The sequence below is a fragment of the Odocoileus virginianus genome, chromosome 18 (assembly GCF_023699985.2).
Source record: "Odocoileus virginianus isolate 20LAN1187 ecotype Illinois chromosome 18, Ovbor_1.2, whole genome shotgun sequence".
Taxonomy (NCBI): domain Eukaryota; kingdom Metazoa; phylum Chordata; class Mammalia; order Artiodactyla; family Cervidae; genus Odocoileus; species Odocoileus virginianus.
Window position 1 is genome coordinate 47546095 of NC_069691.1, and position 24135 is coordinate 47570229.

Sequence of the window (24135 nt, forward strand, 5' to 3'; positions counted from 1 at the left end):
TTCACCCAATCGGCTGCACTTCTGTCTTTTTATTTCACAATCCTAAATAAAATTTTCCTTGAAGAAAGGGTTCTGCAGCTTAAAAAAAAACCAAATGGCAGAAAAATCACTGACAGAGTCATTATACACTTGATCTGATATTAATCTGGATAATTTTCGAACTAGGAAGGACCTTGATATGTGGTCTAACACTCCCATTTTACGAAGAAGATCCTAAACATAGGTGCATAAAACGTGTGTTATCCGGGTCCATTGCCTGGGAGGAACGCAGTCTCCTGGCCCTACTGTAAGTGATCTTCATCCTTGTTTTTGTTTTATGTTAAGTGAACACAAAGCTAAACAGAGCCCTCCTGACTCTCCTTAGAATCCACATTTCATGCAAAAAGCTTGCAGGATAACTAGGTGGATTAGCAGGAGAAGAAAATATAAACTGCTGGTGATTGAATTTAACCTGGGTTTGATTAAATAATCCCTAAGAAACCCCCAGAGGAGGAGAGTAGTCCCATGTATTCAGTGCTACACCTTGCTCCCCTCCCCTCCTAAAAGGCGTAAATCTCCCTGAAATGCCTCCCTAGCATTCAGAGCAATAAAGAGGTCACATTATATCTCCATAAATCTCCCCGGCTGGCTGGCTGGCTGGCTGCTGCCATTCCAGGAGGTGAAAGGGAAGTTGTTTCCTTTTGACGGCCACTGGGCTGGAAGGAAAAGGCTTTTCCCTCCAGACCCATTGTCTGGATCCCTGAGGGAGCTGGTCTGGTAATTTGTTCAGTATTTCCTTTCCGTCCTTCCAACCTGTCACAAACTTGAAGAGAGGTTGCAGAGTCAACCGGGCCCAGACTGGCCTGGTATAAGTCTCCAGCGGCCCTGATAAAGGGCCTGGCCGTAGCGCCTTCTCAGTCTTCCTAATTAATAAAAGGAGCAGGATCTAAACAGGCAGTGTGCATGGGTATAACCTAGCATTAGAAGCCAAGCGGGATTTGCCAGGGGCTGGGACCTGAGCTGGTCGAAGAGATTGGATTTGGGGGCACCTTGGGATAAGAACTGGGGTGCTCTGAGAGATGGCAGTGGGTCAATTAGACTGAGAACCTGCTTGGGAAATGGTGGGAGATAAGATGCTCTGATGGGAAATCAGAAAAAGGAATCTTCCCTGCTCTAAATTAAAAACATCACTACATGAAACAGTGGTGATGCTGGTGGGGGCTTATTATTTGCTTTATTGCTTTATTTAACCTATAAAAGAATTATTTAATCACAATGAGGAGATAAATTAACATAGTTCAGTATTCAAAAGCTTCACAAGGGAATACAGTTGAAAAGTACTCCCGAGCCACCAGGTTATAGTCTCCCTAGAAGCAGTCAGTATTATCAGTTTCTTGTCCGTCCTCCTAGAGATACTTGATGTGCATACAAGCAAATGTTGTGATAGTTTCAAGTGAACAGGGAAGGGCCTCAGCCTTGCATATACATGTATCCATTCTACCCCAAACTCCTCTCCCATCCAGGCTGCCACATAACGCTGAGCATATTCCCTGTGCCATACCATAGGTCCTTGTAGGTTATCCATTTTAAATATAGCAGTGTTAGATGCCTCTTCCTTTTTAAGAGAGTCTTCTATGCCCTGTTCTGTACCTTCTAATATTTCATAGCTTATTTTGTAAAGAATTCCTTATCAGTGTATAAAAGATTTTCATTCTTTATGGCTACACAGCACACCTGCATTGAGTTAATAAGAGTTCCATACTGATGAACATATAAGTTGTTTTCCCAATCCTCTGCTATTGCAGAAAAAAAAAATGCCACATTAATTATGCTTGTATGTGAACCATTTTATGAAAGTGCCAGTGCATCCACAGGATAAATTCCTGGAAGTGGAGTTTCTAGGACAAATGCAAGTGTGTTTATACTCTTGCCAAGATATCCTCATGTTGCCCACCTCCCTTCCCTGTGTCCTGCTCTCCATCAATGTCTGGTCTGAGTATTTATCCACAGTCCTCTCCCAGGGCACAATTAGGTGACTGAGGCAGGCTGGCAGAAGGCCTGGACTCTGGGGAACCAGAACCAGCGCCAGACTTGGTCTGCAGCGAGATTGGCAGGCAGCTTTTGACTAGCTTGTCACGTACATGCCTGCACTTGCTGGTCCTGCCCACTGTGGAAAGGACCTTCCTCTCTCCTTCTGTGGGGTGGGAAGACTGGCCTGTGCCTTAGTGCATACCTGAGCCCTGAGGTCTGTGTGCAGAAGGCATTTGGTCACTGGAATGGGAGGATCCTGGGAAATTGAAGGAATGAAGTCGACATCTCCAATCCCCTGGTGCCTAGGCAGAGATGCTTTTGAAAATTAAATTAAACATAATATTAGTTATTTTGCAACAGCCTTATTAATATGCATTATGCCAGTAATATGTAAGGTACTGTAATGCTGTAAATTTCACTCATTCAAAGTATACACTACAGTGGATGGTAGTATGTTCACAGAGTTGTGTGTCTGTCTCACAATCAACTTGAGAACATTTTCATCACTCCATGAAGAACCCTGTACCTATCAACAGACATTGCCATTCCTTCTCCCCCAGCCCCTGGCTCTCTGTGGATTTGCCCGTGGATTCTGAACATTTCATATGAATGGAACCACGCACTCTGGTCTTTGTGACCGGCTTCTTTCACTGTATTAATGTTATTTTTAACCATCCATATCCCCTGAGCTCAGGGATTTCAGACTGCTGTTCCCTCTGCCTCCAATGCTATCCCCCCATAATTAGCTGCTGACTTAATGAGTTTTGAACTGTGTTACAGGAAGAGGAAATTCTTAACATAGTTTACTAATTGTCATTTAAAAAATCAACTCAAGTTTTTGTTTTTTCTTTCTTACTGTATCTTAGTTTTCTTACTCATTCCCCTATCAGTGAATATTTGAGTTGTTGCTAGTGTTTTGCCATTAACACCTAAAATATAAATATTTCTCCCTTCCTGTCTGTCTCTCACTTTCTCTCTGGGAGCATTGGGGAGTCCTTTTGATGAATTTTATGAATTATTAGAGCAATTTTATCACTGTAGTTGGCTGGTTTTTAATGCATTTCGTGGAGTACTTTCCTGCATCCATCCATCCATCCATCCAGATGGATGTATAATATATATATACACACACACAGATGGATGTATATGTACACTATGTATATATGTGTATTTATATCTAGGAGAACCTGTGGCCCCGTGTAGATAATTCTGTCAAATGAATTATGATGTGTGTCCAGGAACACGGATCTCAGTGACCAGGTAATCAGGCAGGCCAGGAGCGGAGCCTTCAGATGGGCACTATCCTACTGGTGTGACTGCCGCCTCATCGAATGCTTTAGGGCACTGGATTTTGAAATCTGTTCAGTCAAAATGTTCTGAGTTTCTGTTGTGTGCGGAGCACTGCAGATGAAGCGAACCGGCCTGAAAGCAGCATGGGGCTGGGGAGGGCAAAGATCAGGTCACAGAATGTTCTGGAAGCTTAGATGACTTACTCACCATCTTCGGACCTTGGTTTCCTCCACCGAATGTCCACCCAGACATCTCTTCTGGTTTTCAAGACTTGTGTGCCCACCCTCCAGGAGCCAGCACAGGAGCACCAGGATGGGAGGCTGCTCAGAGCTGACCAGGCTCAGAGAAGGCATGGGGGTGTGCTTTGGGCTCAGTACCCAGAGTCCAGGAAGCAGCAAGTATTTTCAATGGCTGAGGCCCACCCAGGGCTCCTGTGGCTGTAGCCGAGCCAAAGGCTAAACCCAGCCTGACCCCGGGGAGCTGGGAGATGTCAGTGGCCAGCTAGAGAACCCGGCGTTCAGGGCAGCTCTGGGCACCTCTTCCCTTGCGTTCTGCATACACCTTGTCTGGGAGGTGCTGACGCTGGGGAGAAACGAGTGTCCGGGGGAGCCCAGGGGAGCGAGTGTGTCAGGGTTGTAGGTCTTATACCTGAGTTCTGCCAAGCGTGGCCATAAGTCTGGTGTCAAGCCAGTTACCTGATGTGAACAGCCGACTTATTGGAAAAGACGCTGATGCTGGGAAAGATTGAAGACAAAAGAGGGCGGCAGAGGATGAGATGGTTGGATGGCATCACTGATCCAATAGACATGAACCTGGGCAAACTCAGGGAGAGAGTGAGGGACAGGGAGGCCTGGCGTGCTGCAGTCCACGGGGTGGCGAAGAGTTGGATATGACCTAGCAACTGAACAGCAGCAAAACAGTAACCCAGAATGATTAGTAACAGGCACCCTTCCCTCAGAAGTGTTCTACTGTGAATGATGAGTTATGTGGTATCCTAGCCAGTCCAACGGAGTTGGGGGGGCGGGGAGGGCAAAGAGGAGGAGCCGTTGGTTCCAGGTTTAGAGGCTGGGGGCTGCAGGACAGGGTGTCTGTTGGATGCAGCAGCTTTCAGAGACCCAGACTAGTCCTCACTCATGTCTGCAGGGTTCTTCCCCCGGCCCCTTGAGGAAGACTACAGGCAGCTCACCCACTGGGTAAAAATGGACAGGAGGTGGGGAGGGGGAGCCCACAGAGGACCAGGAGACCACTGGGCAAAACAGTGTTTGTAAAACATTTATTGTTAGAAGGATAAACTATCAACATTAGGAAGGGTTTTAAAATCGAAATTATAACATCACACACACAATCTTTTGTGTGTCTCTTTCTTTATTTGTCTGCTTTGAAGACGGTCTCCTAGTCCATGCATCACAAGTGGAAAGGGGCCGTGGTGACCCTCTCCCAGGGGTCTACACGTGTTTCGCTTATAGATGCAGCAAACAAAGTAGTATTCTCAGAACCTGACACCATGGATAATCATGAGGCGGTCTGATCCTTCATGGACTTAACCTTGCCCAGTGCAGGAGGCTCAGGACATCATGTCACCAAGGATCAACTGTGAATTCTAAGGCACCCGGAGGGCTTCCCTGGTGGTTCAGTGGTAAGGAATCCGCCTGCCAATGCAGGAGGTACAGGTTTGATTCCTGATCCAGAAAGATCCCACGTGCCATGGAGCAACCGAGCCCATGCGCTGTAACTGCTGAGCTTGTGCTCTAGAGCCCAGGAGACGCAACCACTGAGTCCCCGTGCCGCAGCGATTGAAGCCATCGTGCCCTAGAGCCCGTGTTCTGCAACAAGAGAAGCCTGAGCACTGCAACTGGAGAGCAGCCCCTGCTCTCCGAAACTAGAGAGAAACCTGCGGAGCTACAAGGACACAGCCAAATAAATGAATAAATAAAATTGGAAAGCTCCCAGAAATTTCTCCCTCATTAGTGACTAACGCTTCAGTCATGGGGAAATCTTTACACGGTAATTATATCCCTATACCTGGGGATTCTTGAGAGTCACAAAGAGGCAGGCCAGGAGGCCCTTCCCAAGCTGGTGTGCTGAAGGGCATTGAAACGCATGTGCCTTGAGATGCTTTTGTGATGCAGGTGAGCTGGGTAAAAGGCATACGTGGGTGCTGGACTTCTTGTGGTCCTCGCTGCTAACATGTCGTGTCATGACTGTCTTTCACATAATGATTTTTGAATTGCTCATGTTCAAAAATCACTGTCTGCTACTACTGTTTGCTACTGGGAGGAGAATCAGACCCCCAGCAAGATGGTCAAGCCATCCATCTGGCGTCAGGACCTGGGGGAACTCGGGGCCCATGGTTAAGAGACTGGCCAGTCTGTCTGGGTTGAAATCTGAGCTCCTCTATTTACTGCACAAGACTTAACTTCTCTGAACCCCACTAACATACCTCTTTCTGGGCCTCCCTCCCACTCTGCCCGTGCTGTGAACGCAGACCAAGTAGGAATGGAGGCAGATACTTGGGAGCTTGTAGAGCTTCAGGAAAGGATCAGTTGGCCCACAGAATGGAAAGGCTTGTCTCTTCCCACAGCTTCTTTAGTGTTATCATTGGTTGCCCCATGGAGCCTTTGTGTTTCTCTGTGTGATGTGTCATTTTTCTTAACATATGCAGTTCAGTTCAGTCACTCAGTTGTGTCTGACTCTTTACAACCCCGTGGACTACAGCATACCAGGCTTCCCTGTCCATCACCAACTCCCAGAGCTTCCTCAAACTCAAGTCCATTGAGTCGGTGATGCCATCCAGCCATCTCATCCTCTGTCATCCCCCTCTCCTCCTGCCTTCAATCTTTCCCAGCATCAAGGTCTTTTCCAATGAGTCGGTTCTTCGCATCAGGTGGCCAAAGCATATTCAGTTCAGTTCAGTCGCTCAGTCATGTCAGACTCTTTGCCACCCCATGAACCGCAACATGCCAGGCCTCCCTGTCCATCACCAACTACCGGAGTTTACTCAAACTCATGCCCATCGAGTTGGTGATGCCATCCAGCCATCTCATCCTCTGTCATCCACTTTTCCTCCTGCCCCCAATCCCTCCCAGCATCAGGGTCTTTTCCAACGAGTCAACTCTTCGCAGAGGTGGCCAAAGTATTGGAGTTTCAGCTTCAGCATCAGTCCTTCCAATGCACACCCAGGACTGATCTGCTTTAGGATGGACTGGTTGGATCTCCTTGCAGTCCAAGGGACTCTCAAGAGTCTTCACCAACACCAAAGTTCAAAAGCATCAATTCTTCGGTGCTCAGGTTTCTTCACAGTCCAACTCTCACATCCATACATGACCACTGGAAAAACCATAGCCTTGACTAGATGGACCTTTGTTGGCAAAGTAGTGTCTCTGCTTTTTAATATGCTATCTAGGTTGGTCATAACTTTCCTTCCAAGGAGTAAGCGTCTTTTAATTTCATGGCTGCAATCAGCATACTAGGTGGTATTAACTCTGGCAACATGCTGCAAATATTTTCCTCCAGTCTATCATAGCAAGAGGTTGTTCTTTCTTTCTTCCTTTCCTTCCTCTCTCCCTCCCTGTTTATGGTGCTTTTGTTCCTTCCTTTCAGGATGTCCTTGCTTACTTGTGATTTTTTTCTTAACCTGACTCATTCTTTAACTTTCACCTCAAGCCGAAAGCCAGGTTCCTAGGTAAATGCTGCTGGAGTGTGTATGTGTGTTGGTGGAAATCTATTTCCAGTGCAATTACAATATTCACCTGAAGAAAAGTTTAAAGGTCTCTCATGTTAGTGGCTATTAAGAAATGTAGATCAGGGACTTCCCTGGGGGTCCAGTGGTTACGACTCTGTGCTTCCACTGCAGGGGGCATGGGTTTGATCCCTGGTCCAGGAGCTAAGATCCTGTAAGCCACATGGTGTGGCAAAAAAAGAAAAAAAAAAATGTAGGCAGAAAGGAAAAAAAGAAAAAGAAATGTAATGGTCACATGTTTCATACAGATTCTTCTTAGCTTCCTTGTTTGTAAATTTCTAACGCTATCCCGCCCCTCACGGGTCAGGGTTGAGATGTAGTGGGTACTCTGTGAACCTCCCGCATGCCTGCTGGGTGCTCAGAGGCCGGCCCCCAGCTCCCGATCTGCAGGGCAGCTCCAGCCCGGCCCAGCGGGAACCGCTTCTGTTTAGCAGGAGCTTCCAAAATAGGTGCTCTAATCCTGCCAGCCAGCCGGTCGCTGCCTGAGCTGTGTCTGCCCTCCCCGCCCAGCTGCCTGTCACCGGTTGGGCCTGACGAAGCCCAGAAGACCGAAGGTTCAGTCGCTGCCCAAAAACCTCGGAATTTGTTTGCTGCTCGTGCCTGAAACCGAGGCGCCAGCCCAGGGGCAGAGCCTGGCCTGTCAGGAAATCCAGGCACAATCTCTGCTGAACTTTGGATGGGACTCGGGGCTGGGGTTCAGCAGGGGACGTCTGGGTGGGGCTGGGCGTCCTGAAGCCCCTTTGGCTCTCTCCCGTCTCTGGGCGGCCCCTCCACTCTCTTCACCGGGCCGGGCCTCGCACCCACTCTGGCCTTGATTTTGCACCATTGACTTGGCGCTCTGGGCATGGGGAATTTCCACTGTGTTTGTGTGTCTTCCCTCCCCAGACAGACTGCAGAGTGACCTGGGACAGCTGAGGATGTGCTGGGGGTGGGGGTGAGGGGTGGGGCCTAGTGCTGCAGCCCAGGCTTCATTGCAATTTGTCACATTTAGTAAAATTATTTGCCTTGAGTTGTGCATCTCCAGCTAGATCAAGACAACTTTGGGCAGAGATTTTGCCTAATATGGGCGTCCCTGGTGGCTCAGACAGTAAAGAATCTGTCTACAATGCAAGAGACCTGGGTTTGATCCCTGGGTTGAGAAGATCCTCTGGAGAAGGGCATGGCAACCCACTCCAGTATTCTTGCCTGGAGAATTCCATGGACAGAGGAGCCTGGTGGGCTACAGTTCTTGGGGGTCACAAAGAGTTGGACACGACAGAGCAACTGACATTTCCACGTTTTACACTCTGCCTAATATATCTCTATGTCCAGCACTTGCTTCAAAGGCAAGCAGAGCAGACACACACACGGCATACATCTGGGCTCTGGCCAGAAACACAAGCACCTGATGGACTCGGCATCTGAGGACTGAGGGAGAGGAGGGTCTCTTCCCTCCCAGCTCTGGCTTAAGACCCAGCAAACAGAAGCCCCCCTGAAGAGGGAAGGCTTGAGGGGCACCTTTGCAGCAGAGCAGAGCCAGCTTTGCAGCTCCGACCCAGTGGCTGGCACGCACGTGGCCAGGTCCATCAGCCCAAGCTCTCTCTCTCTGGCTGTAGGGAGACAAAGCAGCTTTCTCGCAGTACCCAGTGGACGTTGCCAACTGTGATCCCCATCTCAGAGTCCTCTCACTTCTCCCCCAACACCTCCCCTTTCTTCCTCTCCCGTCAGCCCCTCTCCCAGCCCTGACTTGCTGGCCAGCCTGTGGGTGGGTTCCCCAAGATTGATGGAGCCGGCCAGGAGAGGTCAGCTCCCAGCCCGTGTTTGCGTCAGCTAGCCATGGGGGAAGTCAGGGTGGGATCCTTCAACCTCCTGGCCCACATTTTTCTTGCAGGCACTTGGGTGGGCGTAGTCTGCCTTAATTCCTAGGAATATCTGTGCTATTAATAAATTGGACACAGAACAAAGCAGGCTGGGTTTGCGCCCCTCCTTTAAGACATTTTTTTTTTAATTGGGCACGGGTGGAAGTGAGGAGTTAAACCCCCATTCCTGGGGTGAGGAATGGGGATTTCATTTTCTGGTTTTGGTATCATGAATTAAGAGTTCCCATGAGGAGCAGCCCCAGACCTGTCAACCTGCCTGCAAGTTCACTCTGCCTTTGAGTCTCAAACTGGGTCAAGTCTAAGAGTGATACACCTTACAACTGAGAAAAGGTCAGATTCCCGAATCTAGCTCTTCCATCTGTTCCCTCTCCCAAAATCCCAGCCCCAAGTTTCTCCCTGGCTGTTCCCACTCTCTCCCAACCCCTCCAGCCCTGACAATAACCCATCATTGTTATCTCATTGGGTGTTTGCAGACCTCTTTACAGCCATTGTTGTTTTTTTCCTTTTATTTGCAAAGTACTTTACAACTTTTATTACAAGTCTTTCCTCTGAATGTGGGGTAACACTGACCCATTTCAGAGAGCTGGATTCCCTTTCTAAGTAGCCGATCCAGACCCCAAGATGCCTGGCACTGGGTGGGTGGGTCTTTTGAAAGTCAAGGCCATGGCCCTGGCCTTCCTTATTAGAAATCGTGCCCACTTGCCCTCGGGAAGTTCCACCCAGGGCACGTCTATCTAATGAGGTGGTTGTTACCAAGGTTCACACAGATGTTAAGTGCTGGTTTGGGGCTCCTGGCCTGTCGCCTCCCACCTCCCCCAGAGTGGGAGCTAAGCAGCAGTGTTTGAACTTTCTTCTTCAGTCCAGTGGGTTCCTGCCTGTGTCAGATGTAAGAAAATAAAATGGTCCCTTCCCCCATGGCATAGTGGGATTCGCTGCAGATGATCAAAAATTTTTGTTTTCTTCTTCTTTTCTTAATTATATTTAAAAGCTAAGCAGTTATAACATTTCAGAATGATGCTTTTAAAAATGAAAAAGCCACACAATTTGTTAGCCTAATAGAAGCTCCTTCTCGGTGGTCTCGGCTGCTGTCACAGTATATAGGATGTTTTGCAGGCTGCATTTTTTATTTAACATGGGAGGATGGCATTTTTCTCTGTCATTAGGTTGTCTTCGTCATAATTATTTACAACTGTGTAACATCCCATTGAGAAGGGCAGATGACAAGATCTGGTAGAAGACATGGAGACTTGACCCATTTGGAGGTGTGGTAGGTTGTAGGGAGACGCGGTTCCTTTACGATGCTTTTAGGAAGCTCGTCCTTAGGGGCTTTCCTTTGGCTGCTATTGTAATGCCTGACTATTCAATCTGGGTCAGACTTCTGTGCCTTCTAGACAAGCGGTCTCTACCACCATAATACCCACCTTGCTTGAGGTATGTGTCCCAGGGCTTCCCGGGTGGCTCTGTGGTAAAGGATCTGCCTGCCAATGCAGGAGACCCGGGTTCCGTCCCTGGTCTGAGATGATCTCACGTGCCGTGCAGCGACTGAGCTCATGCTCAGCAGCGAGGGGCCACCGCGACGAGAGGCCTATGCATGCCCCGTGCACTGCAACTAGAGCCCCCACTCGCCACACCTAAAGAAGGCCCTTGTGCAGCGATGAAGACCCAGCACAGCCAAAAAAAATTTTTTTTAAAAGATACATGGCCCAAATGAGTTCAGTTATACTGTTACTCATTACTGATACTCTGGCCCAGTTTGCCCAACCAGGGCATTAGTGTTCATAGCTCCTATGACCTCTGTCAGAGTGCTTAAATAGCAGGTACTCAGTAAATATTTGTCAGTGACAAATACATACTTGCCGACCTCCAGTGCCTTCCCCAGCCTGTAAAATAGTTGCTTGCCTGTGTAACCCATTCTGTGTGGCAGGTGAGAAGGTGTTTCTAAGGCAAACCTTGGTGTTGGGTTCTCAACATGTCAGGCTAGTAACCAGCAGAGAGACTGGAACTGCTGGGGAGGCCCCTGGGATGAGACCCTGTCTGGGATGTCAAACAGTAAGTGTGAAGAGAAAAGGGAACGTCCCCTCCAAAAAAAAGAGGGATGGATTGAGAGACCTCTGTTTGTGCAGCCTTTAGATGAACCGGAACATAGGAAAGAGGTTGGTTTGCTCATCTTTAAAAGGAAAAGAGTGTGAACCTTTATCTGTGAGAGGCACGTTCTGAAATATTCATGAGTGAAATGGCAGAAAGTCTGAGATTTTCTTTAAAAAAATCAGGTAGGGAAAGTGGGTGGAGGTATACATGAGACAACATTGGCCACAAAATGTTGAAAGCTGGATGGTAATTAAATAAGAGTTCGTTTTCCTATTCAGGCCACATTTGGGCCTGAAAAAAAAAAAAAGAATAATTGAGTTGTGCTGGGTTTGGAATGGGAAGGTGCTGTAGAAAGCTCCGTCATGAGGTAGACCCGAATGACGAGGATCAATTTTGAGGCTGTAGCGCCATCTAGTGTTGATTGCAAACACGCTACAAATGAGGACATTGCAAGCGCCTCTCCTTGGTCCGAGGGCCTTTTATGAGCTCCCCTGGCCCCTCCAGCCCTCTCATCAGAAGGCTGGGCTGAGGGAGCCAGGCAAGGGTGGGGTGGCCGTGGTGATGGAGGGTGACGTGCCGGTTGTTGACGCCTCCCCCGGGTTTGGGAAAGGAAGCTGAGTCCAGGAGTCATCATGTCATGTGGGGCTCTGAAGGCAGGTGACCTTGCTGGAGGGTTCTCAGTGTGACCTCGTGCAAAAATAGCCTCTCTTGTGACTGTGTGTGCTCAGCTCCCCAGACTGAGCAAACAGCCCCTCACACCTGCACACTGTTGACTCACAGTTACTTGTTTGCAGGTGCAAATGACTGTTTGTGTACCCAGAGTTGGGGGGAGGGCCCCCACCATCCTTTTCTCTCTTAGCTCATGTTCCCTTAGAGCAGGTAGTGGGGCCACAGAACTGGCAGAATGTGAGACCCTAACCCCCAGGGCAAGGGGGCCAAGGCCTGATGGCAGAGAAAGCTGTTGCCCTCCTCCTCAAGTCTCCCCGTGAACTAGAGAAAAATCCACTCTTGCTTCTCATAGTAGGATGAGAACAATCTGGACACCAGAGTGGCTCTATTTAGGGACAGACAATTAGAAAGAATATAAAATTTTTCAAAATAGGAAGCAATACACATGGAGTCAGAGAGACCTCTGGGAGTTCTCAGCCAGGCTTTATGTAGATAACAGGGAATAAGAAAACTGGCCCAACCTATCTCTCCCAACCTATCAGGATGACACGAGTGAAATGTGTCAATTGTTACATTCTACAGACTTTAGGACTTCCTTGGTGGTCCAGTGGTTAAGACTTGGAGCTCCCGATGTAGGGAGCTTGAGTTCGATCCCTGGTCAGTGAACTAGATCCCACCTGCTACAACTAAGACCCAGCATGGCCAAATCAATTAATCAATCAATCAATAAGTAAATATTTTTAAAAATTCTATAGACAATGGAAGACTAAGGTGATGGGGAGGGAGGGGCATGTGAGCGAGTACAGGGGAGTGGCAGGGATGGCCACATTCCTGTGGACAGGTTCCACTCTTAAGGCATCACTGCTCATAATATGCACCTTTATTTCTTTGTTCCAATAGGCAAGAAAAATGTCAAACTATGACATAGCATAATCATACAGAAATTGAAATGAGAAAAATGAATTACAACCTTCTCATGCAGGGAAGTTTGAAAATTTCAAGAACTTTCAAAAAAGAGAGTCCCTTTGGCTCAGTAATTCTATATCTAGGGGAATATCCTGAGACATAACCAGAAATGCTAAGAGTAGTTTACAGAATGAGCTGTGTCTACAAAAATCAGAAACTGAGTAATGACTTAGTAAAAATTCAATGAGAATAAAGGATGGTGCATTTCTGTGATGGGATAATATACACTAAGTTTTCTGAAGAATTTCTAATACGGGAAAATGAATATGGGAAAATGAAGTGAAAAGACAGGCTCTTAATGATATAGCCTGACCTCAAGTAGGCAAAGCTATGTCAATATAAAAAATATAAAGTATTAAAAAGGATGTAATAGAACAAACTTGGTGACCTTTGAGTTATAGGATTACATGTGGTTCCTATATTCTTTTTACACATGTCAGCATTTAATTTTCTTGAAGTAAATATTTATTATATTTTTACTGAAAAGGAACTGAACTCTCAATTCTGCAAGGGAAAAAAGAGAGAAAGAAGGTCTCGAGGGGAACTCAGCATGGGGTGAGACCCCCAGCTCTGAAGGAGCGGCGGGAGGCCCAGGTGCTGCTGGTCTCTGCGCACCCCTTCCCATTCTCAGAACGAGGGAGAGCTCTGCTGTGTCTGTGAGGCCGGCGGTAAGATGTCCACTCCCCCGGACAGGCCTTGGAGCCGGTTCTCCAGGGTGAGGGCAGAGTGAGGAATAACATGGCAGCCCAAGGTGACCCGTCTTCCACCCCTCACCAGGAAAGGCCATTATCTCTGTGGTCTCTAGGTTCTCCGGTGTGAGCTTTCTGGGCCCAGGCAGAGAGCTAATCCTCTGTGTTGTTTCCCACCCAGTAGATATGTTTGATGACTTCTCGGAAGGCAGAGAGTGTGTCAACTGTGGGGCCATGTCCACCCCTCTGTGGCGGCGGGACGGGACGGGCCACTACCTGTGCAACGCCTGCGGCCTCTACCACAAGATGAACGGCATCAACCGGCCCCTCATCAAGCCCCAGCGCCGCCTGGTAAGCCAGGGCCTGGTGCCGCGGGGCCAGGGCAGGGGGCAGGGGGCTTGCTTCTCCGCTCCTCTCAGCTCCTGGCTTCGGGCTCAGCCTCGGTGGGAAGCTCCCGGTTTCGAATCTGGGGTTTCAAGTTATCTTTCAAAGAAGGTGCAGGTTGAAGGATTGGGTGGGTGGCAAAGTCATTTCTTCCACCTTCAGAGTTCGTTTGAACTGTGAGGATGGTCCAGCCCATTTAGTTCAACCCCTTAATTATGCAGAAGTGAAAAGTGAGGCTCAGAAATGCCATGTCTTGCCTGCATTGTGTGGTGTGTCTCCTGCGCTCATGTCAACCCCATGAGGAAGGCTGACTCTTCCTTTTTATGTTGTGACTTTCCCAGTTTTCAGTTGATCCATTGACAAACCCAGAGATTATGTGAGGGTGTGCTGGGCCCTGTAGCTGGGGAGGAGATTGAAGCAAGTTTTTGGCTCCTAGTTTCCTGGTCATTTCTACCACATTTAATTCTGACCAGTAGCTTTCACAGATATTAGGGAAGGAAGAACAGAGGGGATAAACCCTGGCGCTTGCTTCCCTCTCTTGAAGTCAGTGTTTGAAGTCTCTGGGATACACTAATTGCCAACCCCAGGCCCTGAGGCCCAGGTTAATTCTACTTTGGGGAGAAGTTTTTCTGCCTACAGTGTCCAGTGGTCGCTCAGCTTTTCCCTGACGTGAGTGACTGATAATGTCGCTGACGCAGCAGGAACGACTAGGATTTGCTGTCTCCGGCAGCCCAGCCCTTGGTTGCATGCACCCGTGAGAGGCTGGGGTACCCGATTCCCAGCATCTGGGCATCGCAGCATCAGAGCATCTCTTGCGGGGGCGGCGAGTCTGAGACTCACGTGGCCCCGCCCTGTGATTGCTGGCGGTGAAGCAGTTGCCATGGCACCGGCCTTGGGCCTGAAGGGTCTGTCTCCTGTGTTGCAGTCTGCCTCCCGCCGAGTGGGCCTCTCCTGCGCCAACTGCCAGACCACCACCACCACGCTGTGGCGCCGCAACGCCGAGGGCGAGCCCGTGTGTAATGCCTGCGGCCTCTACATGAAGCTCCACGGCGTAAGGCTCCCGCACACCACGTCCCGTACCTTCCTCCACAGCTTGGGTCTCATCCCTCTTCTTGCCCACAGATCATAATTCATTGTCTCCTTCTTAGATACAGTTAAATCTGGAAGCGTCCAGAGACTGTCTCACAGCCGTCCATTAAGGCTGCTGTAACAATGCCATAGACTGGGCAGCTTGGGTCTCCTGCGTTGCAGCTGGATTCTTTACTGACTGAGCGACCCGGGAGGCCCATGGGGCAGCGTGTGTGTGTGTGTGTGTGTGTGTGTGTGTGTGTGTGTGTGAGAGAGAGAGAGAGAGAGAGTCACTCAGTCATGTCTGACCCTTTGCGACCCCATGGACTGTAGCTCACCAGGCTCCTCTGTCCATGGGGGATTCTCCAGGCAAGAATACTGGAGTGGGTTGCCATTCCCTCCTTCAGGGGATCTTCCCTACCCAGGGATCTAACCCAGGTCTCCGGCATTCCAAGTGGATTCTTTACTGTCTGAGCCACCTGGAAGCCCTACTGGGCAGCTTAATCAACAAGAATTAATTTCTGTGGTTCTAGAAGCTGGAGGTCTGAGATCAGAGGCCAGATCAAGGGAGAACCCCCTGTCTGGTGCCATACTTCTTACTGTGTCCTTACATGGTGGAAGGGGCAAGGATGCTGTGGGGTCTCCTGCATAAGGCCACTAATCCCATTCATCAGGGCTCATCCTCATGACCTCATCACCTTCCAAAGGCCCCACCTCCTAATACAATCACCTGGGACTGTAGGCTTGTGAACGTATCAGAGGGGGATACACATTCAGACCATAGCAGAGACATTGCTAGGGAACATCACTTCCATCTTTAGCACAACATAATTCTAATTCCCATTTTACAGATGAAGAGACTCAAAAGTAGTCTGTGTATGTGGTAGTATGACATATAACAAAGGTAACAATTCAATGCATAAAGAATAGCTTTTTAAGAATGCTTGTACTGACACAGTCTGGAACACAAAAATGACACTTGGCCTCTGCCTCCTACTAAAACCAAAAGTAAACTTGGGTGTATTAAAGATATGAAATGTAAAACCTCTTTTAAAAGGCACAATAAAAATACTAGAAGAAAATGTAGAGGGAGAGGTTATATAACCTTGGGGATGGGAGGAGAACTTTTCTTCAGCAAATTTTCAAAATTCTTAAGCCATAAAAGAAAAAGATATATTTGATTGTATACCTGCTCATATTAGTATATGGAAAAAGATACCCCAAGAAAGTAAAACCAGGAGGTAAGGGGAGGGGGAAATGGAGTTCCTGTTTAATGAGCAGAGAGTTGTTTTGCAAGATGAAAGTGTTCTGGAGATGAATGGTTGCATAACAGTGTGAATATGCTTGACACTGTTGAACTATACATTTAATAATGGTTAAGATGGTAAGTTTTATGTGATGGGCATTTTATGACAATGTTTTTAAGTTGCTGATGTGGGTGGGGGTGCACATGAGGGCAGGATTCTTCTGAAATCAGGATGGTGTTCAAGAAGGTTTGAGGTGGGCAGAGGGGGAGAGGGCTGGGGGGAAGGACACTTTCCTCCAGAGGTGGAGGTGCTGTCTCATGTGACTAGGTTGACTGGAAGGCCGTTCAAGTTCACGAATGCTACTGCCCCCTTTTATTTTTTAGCCGCTCTGGTGGCTTAGTTCTCTGACCACAGAATGAACCCGGGGCCCTTGGTGGTGAGAGCACAGAGTCTTAACCACTGGACTGTCAGGGAATTCCCTACACTTCTTTCTTTAACAATTCCATGTTCATATCTCAAAAGTGGTTGTGGCTTTTCCTTCGGTATTTGCAGGTGTGGCCTGTGTTATTCCCATAGGAGAGACTAGCATAGACCAGGGACTAAAAGATTTGGTTGGCCAGGCCCGAAAGAAGCCAGATATGGGCAAGGCACACTATTTTAAAATACTAGAAAGAGGACCTTGCCAGTCTGCCCCTTTCTCTCCCCCAACCCAAGACAGAGTTCAGTGTTTTCATTTTTCTGTTTTCCCACGTCACCTATAAATCTGGTTATTTTCTATTTATGTCTTTCCCAACACACTGTGAACTCTACAGGGGAGGGACTGCGTCTTTAAGTCTGTTTCCCCTGGGTCTAGTACAGTATCCCAAAATATAAGTGTTCAACTCATCTTTTTAGTAGAATTGATTTCTTGCTCAAAAGGAGTTCCAGGCCTGATTCACTTAGACTCAGTCCCAAAGTTTGTAAAGGAATTGCACAGATCTGGCCTTCCCAGTGTGTATTTGTGTGTGTGTGTGTGTGTGTGTGTGTGTGTTGTGTAAATACTGTCACAGATCATGTACACCTGGAAAACCATGTATGTTGACTTGCAACCTCCTAGGTCCCCAGGCCCCTTGCGATGCGGAAAGAGGGGATTCAAACCAGAAAACGGAAGCCCAAGAACCTTAACAAATCAAAGACACCAGCAGGTGAGAAAAAGATCTTTGTGTAATTCTATGAATATTGAGTAGTCCTCAGAGTGAATGAGCATCATGTATGCTCAGGTGGGCCAGCCCAGGCTGCAGAGGTGTAATGATAGTATCGTCCATTCCCTGCCTTTCAGGACAGAATGAATAACTTAGTGCAAAAGTAACATTGCCATGGAACATATTGGGAACTTTTAAAGCAGGCTCAACTTTTGTCATGGCCTGATTTTTGCCAGTTGCAAAGATTGCAGAGGTCCAGCTAGACCTCTTGGTCTCAGAGGAAAAAGGAACATTATTCAGTCCCTCCATCTTCAGTGCTGCAGCTACTCAAGAACTCAAGTCCTTTTGGTTCGCTTTGGGCTAAATGGGGTCAAGAAACCCAGGGCCCATGAGTTGTGTTCAGTTAGATTTGGACATTGATTTGTAAGCTGGTGTATAATTAACATTGTATGTCCTTTGTGCTTTACAAACCTCCTTCACAAATACTGTCTCGCTGATCCTTAAAGACCCTCACTAGATCCCATTTATGATCCCCATTTTACTAATGAACAAGCTGAGGCTCAGAGAGGGCATTGACTCAACAAGGGTCACAGAGCTGTGAATGGGTAGAGCTGGAATTAAAAGCCCAGTGTTTTCACTTACAAAATATGGATATTCTGTTAAATATCCATTCTGCCTCTCAGTTTCTAGATTTCAAGGTGAGGACTTGGGTCCCCTACCAAGAGCATTGCCTGTCTGACCGACAGGTACACACAGCTATATTTAAGATGGATAGCCAACAGGGGCCCGCTGTATAGCACAGGAGACTCTGCTCAATGTCACGTGGCAGCCTGGACGTGAGGGGAGTCTGGGGGAGGATGGACACGTATATATGTGTGATTGAGTCCCTTTGCTGTCCACCTGAAACTGTCACCACATTGTGAATCAGCTATACTCTAATACGAAATAAAAAGTCTAAAAAAAGAGCACTTCCTTCTGTCAGGGCCACTGTCACAGATTTTACTGGAAAATGTGGCAGGGGCAGAGAAAATAAGTCAGCTGATCTGATGGAAATTTCATCTTCTAATGTAAGGCCTGACAAGTTCAGATGCCTTTCCCTGCTCCACTACTGAGAACATGGCCAAAGTGCTCCTTTTCCAGATTCCACCATGGCTTGCCCCTTCTGGCAGTCACCTGTTATTAGAACGTGCAGTGTCTCATACTTGGTCCTCACCCTCTCTCCCTCCTTGCACATTGGGTGTATGTCCAGCACCTTCCCCTGGGAACTTCATCCCTTTATGTGGTGGAGTCCTGGGGCACCACGTGTCAGTTCGGGTGTATGATCCCCCATCCGAAATTCCAAACCCAGGGAGCTAGATTTGGCAGCAAGACACAATCTGAACTGACACAGGCTACTTGTAATCTTTATTTATCCCATGTGTGAATATTCACATTTTGCTGGAGAACTATTAATGTGTTTAATTACTGGGTGTTGTCCCAGACCCTGCCGCAGATATTCTATCATATACAGGTCTTGCCTCATTTAAAATCCAAAAGTTTTGAATCCTGAGACATATGTGGCCCCAAGGATCTGGGATAAGGGGGGATGAGCCAGTCATCTGAAAAAGTTCCCTTGAAATTCTGCTGCTGTTTCATTATGAGAACTGCCACCTTGCCCTGATGAAGGGCCCTGCTTCCCCTCTCCCCAGCAAGTGTAGACAGAGCCGTTAGCGCTGATCTGCCCTGGCTGGCTCCAAGGGCCACCGTCCGTGTGTCCCGGCCCCTGGGCTACGTGTCCTGACTCTGCCTTGTTCCAGGTCCCTCAGGCAGTGAGAGCCTCCCTCCCACCACCAGTGCTTCCAGCAGCTCCAGCAGTGTGGCCACCAGCAGCAGTGAGGAGATGCGCCCCATCAAAACCGAGCCTGGGCTGCCGTCCCACTATGGGCCCAGCAGCTCCCTGTCACAGGTACTGCCCGTGCGGGAGTAGACTCCGGGTGGCCAGGCCCCCAGCCGAGGCAAGCGGCTGTCCACACAGGGGTCTATTTCAGCATATCTGATCAAGCTACAGCGATTTGGATACACAACCATGATATACTCTGTGCCAGGCTTCCCTGGTATCTCAATGGTAAAGAACACACCTGCCAATTATGAAGACGCAGGTTCAATCCCTGGGTTGGGAAGAACCCCTGGAGAAGGAAATGGCAACCCACTCTAGTACTCTTGCCTGGGAAATCCTGTGGACAGAGAAGCCTGGCGGGCTATAGTCCAGGGAGTTGCAAAGAGTCATACACGACTTAGCAACAGCTGTGCCAGGACCAGTGAAGACGGGCTGGCACACAGCATGACTGCAACCCAAATCAGATAGTGGGCTTGCTGGGGAAAGTGGTGAACCCATCGCAGGCTCTGGGAGGCAGAGTGGGGCTTTCTAAGCAAGTCTGTCTCCTCAGTGAGGGTGGCTTGACCTTGGCGATAGGTAGATTTTAACAGGAGGATGAGGTCCCTCCTGGCCTGTGGAAGCTGCAGTGGGCAGGTGGGAGGCTTGGGGTTGGTGAGGGGTCACAGGCAGGATGCTATTTAATGAGAGCTGGCTGCAGGTCCAGCTTCACACGTGTGTCCAGAAGATGGGCCAGCGGGACCCTCGTGTCCCTCTGTCAGATATGATGGCAACCCTGCTCCTCCACCCTCTTCCCTCTGTGGTTCCCCCATTTGGGACCAGAATGCCTCCAAACTTGGTCATGGTCTCCCATTAACTCATCTCTTCTCCTGTACTTGAGGTGAGCATGTCCTAATGAGCGTCAGAGTGAAGAGAAATTGATCCTGTGGGACCAGGAGAGCAAGGAGCCCCTTCTGGGCAGGGGCAATGGCCTCTCTTTGGAAAACAGAGATTGATGGTGCTAAGATTGTAGAAAATGTCTGATGCAATCATCGAAGGCGTCTGAGAAACCAGAATAGTCACAGGGTTCCTGGGTCAGTGCTCAGAAGCAGCTGGTCAGTCAGGAAGACCCCTTGCCTCTCATCCCTCATGGGTCGGGGGGCCAGCAGTGCGGCATGGTACCTCTCCTGCCCTTGTCTTTTGACCCTGTCCTCTGGTCCCCTTCCTGGGGCGGGAGCCAGCCTGGGCACAGAGCAGGGCTCCCCTCTCTGGTAGGAAGGATCCCACTGATGGTGTCTTATACCTTTCACTTTCAGACATTCTCGGTCAGCGCAATGTCTGGCCACGGGTCCTCCATCCACCCAGTCCTCTCTGCTCTGAAGCTCTCTCCGCAAGGCTACGCGGCTTCTGTCAGCCAGTCACCACAGGCCAGCTCCAAGCAGGACCCTTGGAACAGCCTGGCCTTAGCTGACAATCATGGGGACATAATCACTGCATAATGTCACCCCTTCCCTCCTCGGATCCTGCCCGGACTTGGGGACACGGGGGACAGCAGAGATGAGGCTCTGGGCTCCGGGGTGCTGGCCTGCTCTGCCTGGGAATGACTCCAGACAACAACTGGGAAGAAACTTGAAGTCAATGATTTGCTTAGGGGATTTTAGCGCATACCTTTTTTTTTGGGGGGGGGGGGGACTGGAGAGCTCAGACTCTGATCAGGAGGAGCCCACCCCCTTCCCTAGGAGCACACCTCAGCCCCTCCCACGGAGCTGCAGACTTTTCTCATTTTTCTGCCCCATCACCCCCGACAAGAGACGAGAAGTCCTTCTCCCCTGTTTCCACCAAGATGGTGGCCTTTCCACGGTGCCGTGGGCACCGGGGATCCCAGGGCAGGTAGAGCGGGCATCTGTTGGACGTGTGTTGGGATGCCTCGCCCCGCGGCCGGTCCTGCCCTCGGCCAACACTCCCCTTCGGGCCCAGTGCACCCGCCTCCCTCATACTGAGTCTTGACTCCAGAAACACTGCATGTAGGGCCAGTGTTACCAGATGCTGCGTGGGGAGAGTGGCTTCCGCAAACTACGTGGCAACCTCGCGTCCCTGCAAGTTCCTCCTGCGGCTCAAATCGCTCCTTCTCTTCACCCCCGCCCTCCTCGAGGCCTCTGAAAAGAAACGCCCCTCCGCTGCTCTTGGTGATTCTGCTCTGCCTGCAGTTTGAACTAGTCCCCGAATCCTTCTTCCGCCCCATCACGCTCAGGGGTGTTCCTGAGTAAGAACAAAAAAGGTTCTGCTGCTGAAGCGAATTTGACCAGCATTCATCTGAGACTTGAGATCCTTCTGGACAGGATGTCTGGTGGACGGCCTCCGCCAGCGCGGCTGGGGATGCGCTGCGTGGGGCGGGGTTGTTGGCCTGGAACTTGCGGATGCGCTGTGGTTCCCTGGAAACGCACCTGTTGCCTGGGCCGCAGGCGGAGCCCATCTGAGGGGCGCGCACTGCCTGCACCCGCGTCCTTTCTCCAGCAGAAGGCGTCTGTCCAGGAGGCAAAAAGCTAGGGATTTTCCAATATATATTTAAACAAACACAGCACAACTCATGGAAGAAAGACTTCGAGTGATGAGAGAAGATACAAGGGCGGGAGGGGGCGCCTTACCGCTCCCTCGGTTTGGCAATCGGCCTCCTCTCCGCGTTGCTATCTGCTCTCTACCCGTGACCCGGGGCTCGCGAAGATGCTGCCTTCTGTGCCCTGGCTGCCAACAGAGTGTAGCTGACTAGCCTTCCTCTGTGCTACGCCAAACACCCAACCCCCGCCCCGCAATCCTCCCGGCGGTAGCAGAGTTATCTTTAAACCCAGGTTCTGTTTTAATCATCATTTACATTGGCTTTCTTCTACGAAAGCCGCCCCTCACCCCTTGTATACCCTTCCCTAACCCACAAAACTGCTAACGTTGTCTTAAGGTGAAATGGCTGTAAAATCAGTATTTAACTAATAAATTTATCTGTATTCCTCTTTCCCTTCTCCTCCTCCCTCTGCGGCATCTTCTGAGGTCCACTGCTGCCCGTTGCAAGGCAATCCTGAGCCGCCGAGGCCCCTTTGCTGAATCACTTTTCCGTCCGTTCCTTTTGGCAGTTGGCCGAGGCTTCCTCTGTAGGTGCTGGGGGTTAGTGACAAGGACACGCATCCAAGCCCTGCTACTGACTAGTCTGTGACCTCGACAGGTAACCTCTAGGTTTGGTTTCCTAGGGCGGGTTGAACCAGCCCTTAACTGAAGTTCCTGTGGCCTCTTAGATGTTGCCACCCCCACGAAGGGGGACATTTTTAGAGCTGCTGGCAAACACTGGTAGCTCAGTGTAAAGGAGAGCTGTGAGGCAGTAGCCTCTCCAGTCCATCTTATTTTCGACGTGTGCTGGAGGGTCACACTGAGTTGTTTGCCATCTTCTCCATTATGGTTTGATCCAAACAAGTCCCCCGAGGGCTTCATACCAGTAGGAGGGGAGGGGGAAAACCTCTCCTTTGTCCATTTTGTCTTCACTTTTGTGGGCTTACAGACTTGCTTACTTGCTTCATCTTAAAAGTAGAGTGGGGTTGAGAGGGTGACTCTAAGGTTTGTGGAACAGAACCCAGACAGGCACATCTGCTCCCGCTCAGAACTGTTGGTAGCAGCTTCCTGCCTCTCACATGGTTTATACCCAGTGGGCAACTAAAGGCCTTTGACCTTTCACAGCACCCTCGTTATTTTTTGAGCAAGTGAGGATAAAAAACTATAACAAGCATTTGATATAAAATTGGAAACGCTTTTAAACTGGTTATGAAATGGCCAAACCTATTCAATGCATCTACCATCCAGAAAGATGATAACTCTGGCCAAAAGTAGCAGAAAAGATTCAGAAGCAAAAATAAAACCTACTATGATTTATATTAGCCTTGGGGAGGATGTGTTTTCTGATGATGAAGTCTTAGCTGAAAACATTTTTGCCCCTTCCCTTTAGGAATGGCTTTCAGAGGATGGATATATATATACCTACACACACAGTACCAGAAGATTGACCTCATTCCTTATATGGTCATAACTTGTGCTTCACCGCAGATGGTAAAATCCAGCTTTATTCAGCCTCCTTGCTCACCAGACTGGGTTGATTTTTCAAATCAAATGTATCCTCAGGAGAGGTCAATAATAATGTTAGTCGCTCAGTCGTGTCCAACTCTTTGTGACCCCAATGTCTATAGCCTGCCAGGCTCCTCTGTCCATAGAGTTCTCCAGGCAAGAATACCAGAGTGGGTTGCCATTCCCTTCTCCAGGGGATCTTACCAGCCTGGGTCTCCTGCATTGTAGGCAGATTCTTTTACCATCTGAGCCACCAGGGCGGCCCCAGGAGGTCAAGAGGAGATGAAGTTGCTACCAATCAGGATATCTGAAAGGATGCAATTCCCAGATGGTTGGGAAGTGGCTAGAGGAAGGATGGGGAGGTGGGGGTGGGAGGTGGACTCAACAATGGCCTCCTTAGAATAAGTGCCTGCCCTAATATGGTGAGTGCAGTCTCCAGGGGGTGTTTGTTCAGGCCGAGACATCCCTCATGGTCCCTTTCAGGCCCACCCCTCACTATGACAAAAATTTTGAAGCACAGATCAAATCATTTTAACATTTAGGGGCATCAGTCCTTAATATCTGACTTTTCGATACCTTTAGAGGGTAAGTAGTAGCAGATTTAGCCATGATTATGTGCTTCACCCCAGATGTTTGGCCTGGGGTGACAGTAGTGAATGTAAGTTTATATTCACTGAACATGCACCAACTAGACCAAGGCTGGGGGTTATTTGATGCCCCCCTCTTCCAGGCCCCCAGAACTTACTGATGTGCACACTAGTGCAAGAGAAATCCGGTCATTTGGCAAGCTGCTTGTTGGTGTGAAGGTGATTAGTTTTCAGTTTTAAATAATTTTCTGACACTGGAGACAACTCTTCAGATTACATCCTTGCCTTGCTTGAAGCTGGAACACAAACAGGCCTCCATCGTTAACAGCACAGTTAGGTATCTTCCCAGAACCAAGGACAAGGCTCAGAGCTTCCACGTGTAGCCCGGGAAGCGGAATCCGTGCCCCT

At 49.1% G+C, this 24135-nt stretch overlaps 1 protein-coding gene across 2 annotated transcripts in view; it reads left to right on the forward strand.

Annotated features, from left to right (window-relative positions):
• Positions 1-22044, forward strand: part of GATA4 (GATA binding protein 4) — a 52404-nt gene extending 30360 nt beyond the window's left edge. The window contains exons 3-7 of one of the 2 annotated variants that reach the window (XM_020877180.2): positions 13492-13661; positions 14620-14745; positions 17106-17193; positions 18987-19135; positions 20359-22044. In XM_020877180.2, coding sequence (XP_020732839.1) covers positions 13492-13661; positions 14620-14745; positions 17106-17193; positions 18987-19135; positions 20359-20541 — 716 coding nt within the window. In that variant the 3' untranslated portion in view covers positions 20542-22044. The remainder of the gene's footprint in view (positions 1-13491; positions 13662-14619; positions 14746-17105; positions 17194-18986; positions 19136-20358) is intronic. The other variant, XM_020877181.2, reaches the window with a different exon arrangement.
• Positions 22045-24135: the final 2091 nt, after the last annotated feature.